Source organism: Quercus robur, chromosome 9, assembly GCF_932294415.1.
Source record: "Quercus robur chromosome 9, dhQueRobu3.1, whole genome shotgun sequence".
Lineage (NCBI taxonomy): Eukaryota > Viridiplantae > Streptophyta > Magnoliopsida > Fagales > Fagaceae > Quercus > Quercus robur.
In genome coordinates this window covers 35,931,767-35,937,621 of record NC_065542.1, presented here as the reverse complement: position 1 = coordinate 35,937,621, position 5,855 = coordinate 35,931,767, and the positions used below count along the sequence as shown (strand labels likewise).

Below are 5,855 nucleotides of genomic sequence, written 5' to 3'. Positions count from 1 at the left end.
AACAATTTTGCTATATGTGGCAATAAAGGGTTTACATATTGCTAAAGCTGCTATGGGTGCAAATTGTGTTTAACAATTTGTTAAGTTTTATGATAAAATATGTTATATTTCTATGATCACTGAAAACAATATATTATAGATTAGCCAGATATTTAACAGAGCAAGAAAATTTTTGACCGGAGCCAGCCAAGCCAACACAAGGAGTGTGAAATAGTTAAAATCAAATTACAATTAGAAACCTGTATAGATGACAACAAAACAAGGCAAAATAGCCTTAGGATTAAACACATACAGTTCATCCAAATTAGAGTAAACCCCAACAGCCCCAGCGAGAGAGTCATACTCTTCCATGCTTCCTTCCATGTTCTTCTTCACCCTACCTGCAATCACTCGGCAAACCAGCATTGCCCTCTTGTCATTGTTGCTCTCACTGTCACCAGCTTTGTCATGAGCTTTTCCACTAGTTGCGGTTGTCAAAATTCCCTTTTCAAGTTCAGTACCAACTCCTCTTGATTCTGCACCTACCTTGAAGCCATTCTTTATGATGCTACACACATCGCATTGTGGGATTGAGTTGCAGAGATTAGAGGACCCGTTTACTCCTAGTGAGCAAACAAAGTTGGTGCAGTGGAACCTGAGGAGCTCATTGCCATCTGCTATGCAACGTGGGTGTTTCTTTTGGAGCTTTGTGGCTTTGGCTTTGATGGAGTCCCTGTACTCCTCGAATTTGGTTATGGTTTTCTGGGTGTTGTGGACTTTCAAGATGCGGTCGATTTTGCAGATGGGTGCTTGTTTCTTTAGCCAGCTTGACTGGAATATGATTTCCACTATGTTTTTGCTTGTGTCTTCAGGACCCAGTTCAGATACTGTGGATTTTAAGAAAACCGAAGAAGGAGATTGAGAAATTGGTACAATGAGATGAGAGAAAGATATTAATGGTTTATGCATAGAAGAAACTAAAAAATGAAAAACATGGCACATTGAAATGTGAGAGAAAAATAAAAATTAAAAGCAAAGGCTTTTTCCTCTGGAACTGAACAATTTGTGAAATTGATACCTGCATGCTTAACAGCCTGATGAAGCTCCAAGTTTTCAGCTTTCATGAAAATCTCACCACAAACAGGGCAAGAACAGATTGTAGCCCTGAGAGAAGGGTCTCTAGTGAAACCAAGTACAGGATCTACCACCATTCTACACTCATAGCAGCCAGAGAATCTCCTGAATGGTACTCCTCTGAAAGACCCACCAGCACTGGATGAATTGGAAGATGCAGAAAATGAAGAAGAAGAATTAGTAGAGGAAACAACCCCGTTGAGTTCATGCAATGGAGTTTTCATGGATCTGCTAGAAGCATCATTGCTACTTGAACCCAGTAAGGCCCTTTTCTTGAAGAGTTCAGGGGATCCTGTTTCAGCTCTGTGCATCACCTTTGTGTTACTACAGAGTGAGCCAGAGCACTTCATTTTCTTGCATTTCTTTGCATTCTCTTCCATGGCTTGCTCTTGCTGTTGCTGTAGAAGCTCTTTCTGTTGTTGTCGCTTTTGTTGTTGCTTTGGTGGTGGTTGTTGTTGCAGTGTTTGGAGATCCTTACAGCTCAATAGGCCTCTAACAACTGACCAAGAGGGTGGTTTTGCAGGTTTTTGGGGCTGGGAGTTTTGTTTCTGGTTATGGTGGATTTGCTTGGTGGGTTCTGTTTGGTTTTTGTTTCTAGCCATTGAAAATGAGAGCTAATCAAACAATGGTGTGTCTGGCACAGCTAGAAAGAAATGGGAAGTTTTGGTGTTTTAGTTTTAGTAGAAATTGCTGGGACAGTGGAGCTGCGGAGGGAGCTTCCTTTTGTTGAGGATTATTATCGATTTGGGACTTGTGGGCCTCTTTAATATGTACATTTTTTACTTCATTTATATATTAATTGATTGAGATGTGTGAGAGATATTGTTAATCCTGCGCATCTGACCGTTGAGTTGCAGAGGAAGATTCTTTGATTGGTAGTACCTTGTGACAAGAAAGATATGAGTCACCACACGTTATAACACCACCAAATTGACCATCTTTATTGCCCAATAATAATAATCCTGCGAGTTTTAGAACTTCGGATGGTCTATAGCGTGCCTTTTAATATTGTAAAAATTGATAAATTAGATGGTTGTGATGTCTTAATCGAGTCAACTTTTCTACACGGGATATCATACATTCATGACACTTATCACTATTTGACCTCTTCTAAAAAATAAAAAATAAAAAATAAAAAAGAAGAAGAAGATAATTTTATGCTGTCAGAATTGGGTCTGAAGTATCAACTTTCGGTTAATGGGCCTGATAACTGGGACTGGATCCATCTAAATTTGAATGAGTGATAATCAGCCCATTTATTTAAAAACATTTGTTCTTGTAGATAGATTTTTTACATTTTTATTTTTATTTTTATGACACGATAGTTTCAATGGGGAGGGGGGATTTGTGAAAGATGAAGGGTGCGTTTATTTAGGCCTTTTTGTAAGGATCGTTTGAATACCACTTATTTTATTGAAAATTGAAAATATTATAATAAAATAATTTTTAAATGTGTAAATAGTACTGTGAGATCCATTTTTAATGAAAGTTTTGTTTAAAAAAAGGTTTATGGGTCCCGTGAATAGTGTACGGGACCTACTGGAAAGAATTAAAACGCGCTTTTCAATGAAAAAAAGCGTGAAACGCAGATGCACTGCGTTTCAACAGTATCCAAACGGATATGTAGCATCCGTTTGGATACTGAGTTTCACGTCTGTGTTTCACATTTCACCATTTTTTTTTTTAGAAGAGCATTAACTGAGTTCCAATGGGTCCCATGCACTGTACACGGGACCCACAAACCTCTTTTTTCAACAAAACTTTTATTAAAAATGGGTCCTACGACATTATTCACACATTTAAAAATTATTTTGTTATAACATTTTCAGTTTTCAGCAATATTCAAAAGGACGTCTAAATTTGCATTTTTAGAGAATTTGCGTTTTTAAAGACTCTAAAAATTGCATTTCAAATACATAGCTCTAACTAACTTTTTTACAAACATCTATTTTAAGCAAATATTACATTTTCTTTTTTTATGTAATGAAAGTTTTCGCAATAGTTTATCCAAACCAGCTCAAACTATAGTTAGGCACTGATTGTTTGAATAAAAACATTCCACTCTCATAATGTACTTAAATTAATATTTGAACTTTACATGTGTATATATATACACACACAAGCCTCTGAGCACGCACATAAGCACGTGCTCAGAGGCTCTTCTATTTTTTTAGATAAAGGATAATATTTTGCATCTATTATAATTTATAATTTTTTTTTAATTTTTCAAACAAATAAAAAAGAATAAACTTTAGAGATAAGCACTAAATATAATTTCTTTTTTGAATGTGAAAAGGAAAAAAAAATCCTAAATTTTAGGAATTCTCTTTTTGAATTCAAAATAAAATTTGTTATTTGACATTTATGACATTATTTTTAAATGAAGTTACCATTAACTAATGAAAGTATTTTTGAATCACATAAAAGTCCAATTGAAAGAGAGGAATCTTCTTATATATAGTATTAGCCTCTAAGCATGTGCTCAGAAGCTCTTTTATTTTTTTGAGTAAAAGTTAATAATTTGTATAGATTATAATTTAGAATTTTTTTTTTTTTCAAACAAATAAAAATGGTAAATGTGGGGCCCGGCCCAAAATAATGGGCTAATTAAACTACGGGCCCGTCCGAGAAGATCCTGTCCGAGGAGAAGTCATAGCCCAAACATTATTTAAAACCCAATTGCGGTAAAAGAGACCTGTCCGAGGAGTAACTCCTCCTCGGACATTACGAAGTCCGGATGAAGAGCTCGCCCCAACCATTGCAGTTCATCCTCCAAGCATATAAAAAAAGAATAAAACCCAAAATATCTCATGGAAAGCTGTCACCACCACATTAAATGTGTCACAACCACTCTCTTGGCCGCATTAATGAGGAAAAGACCCCTGAACAGTGCTACCTTAGCCACTGCAACTCACAAAGGAGTGATAAGGGTGTCTGATAGGACAGGTGCTCAAGTGGGGGCTTGGATGATTAACAAGTGTAAGGTTCAGATAAGACTGAGAGACCTATATAATGTAGTGGAGTCCCTCAAAGAAAGGGACAAGAAAAATGTATGATCTGTGCCCAGGAAATAGAATCCTCTGTTAGACATCCATTCTTGTGTTTTTTGTTTCTGCAATAACATTGTCCATGCATCAGACCGACTAAGTTCACTGAGGCTAAGTTCTTTGACCCATCCTCTACAAAGATTTATTGTGTGTTGCGCCTTGGGCCAAGGCCTGATCGGTAGGATTTGGACCAGGAAAATCGTGCAACTACAATTGGCGCCGTCTGTGGGAAGAACTAGGGTATCAGCTAGCACAGCGGTCGAGCATGGTAGAACTAGGTCCACACCAGGAGAATCCTCACCAGGCTAACTCCCAACAGACACAACCCGTTGAGTCCCAAAGGCAAAATAACCCCGCCAACCCAGGCGGCAGAGGGAATCGTGAAGGAAGTGTGCATACTATCCAAACGAGCCAAAGTCACACTCAAACGGGTAGTCACGTGTCCCAGAGGCAAAATAGTCATCAAGCCATGCAGCGAGAGATAGATGACTTGAAAAGGAAGTTACGACGTGTGCAGCGAAAGCGATCTCCCTCTGGCTCAGACGAGTCCTCTAATGCGGAGGATGCGAGTTACCGACGGAGGTCAAGGACCCCCTCAAGTGAAACATTTTCTTACGAAAGGGAACAACGCCCTGTACGGAAGTATGAGAACCCATCTAGCAAGGGTTTGGGAAACGATGCTATGAAGAGGGCACTAGACTAGGTTTCAAGGTCATCCTTCACGTATAGAATCGAAGGGGCTAAGCTGCCTCGACGCTTCAACCAACCAGCGTTCGCCATCTATAACGGCCAAGCAGACCCGGTAGAGCATGTGAGTCAGTTTAACCAAAAAATGGCAATCTACTCGCAAAATGAAGCCCTAATGTGCAAAATCTTCCCATCCAGCTTGGGATCGATGGCGATGAGGTGGTTCAACAGCCTGAAGATAAATTCCATAGGCTCATACAAGCAACTCACTCAGGCTTTCTGCTCCCGCTTTATCACAAACACCAGAGTCCCTCGATCCCTCAGTTCGCTATTGTCCTTATCCATGCACGAAGGAGAAACCTTGAAAGCATACTCGGATAGATATTGGGAGGTATATAACGACTTAGATGACAACCATGATGATGTTGCTATCAGCACGTTCAAAAGCGGTCTCCCCACCAAGCACGGCTTAAGAAAATCCCTTACTGGTAAACCAGTTGCCAACGTTCATCAGTTGATGGATAGGATCGACAAGTACAAAAGGGTGGAGGAAGATCAGCTGCAAGGAAGGGGAAAGGAGAAGGTCATCCCCCCCAAAGCAAATGATTTTAGGTCGGAACGGTATAACCCTAACCAGCCGAGGAGAGATTTTTCGCGACAGGCTGGACAGAGTAACACGCAAACGGTGAATGCTGTGTTCAGGGAACCAGTACAACAGGTGTTGGAGAAAGTAAAGAACGAGCCCTATTTCAGATGGCTGGGAAAGATGGCTGGAGACCCTTCCAAACGTAACCAGAACCTGTACTGCCACTATCATCAGGACCATGGGCATACCACTGAGGATTGCAGGAATCTATGGAATCACCTAGATCAGTTGGTCCGAGAAGGGAAGTTGGGCCATCCCGGTCAAGCAATACAAGAATCTCGAAAGGATGTGTCCTTAAGACCCCCCACCGGAACGATACATGTTATCCTCGCCGCACCAAGAAGAATTGGACCACCCTTCCC

General features: G+C 39.9%; 1 protein-coding gene across 1 annotated transcript; it reads right to left on the bottom strand.

Moving 5' to 3' along the window:
- Window positions 1-204: 204 nt before the first annotated feature.
- Window positions 205-1,870, bottom strand: LOC126698283 (uncharacterized). Its single transcript, XM_050395404.1, has 2 exons — window positions 1,058-1,870; window positions 205-866 (listed from the first exon to the last, which is right to left on the bottom strand). Exons 1-2 carry the CDS (start codon window positions 1,713-1,715, stop codon window positions 232-234), a joined length of 1,293 nt encoding a protein of 430 aa, XP_050251361.1. The 5' UTR covers window positions 1,716-1,870; the 3' UTR covers window positions 205-231.
- Window positions 1,871-5,855: the final 3,985 nt, after the last annotated feature.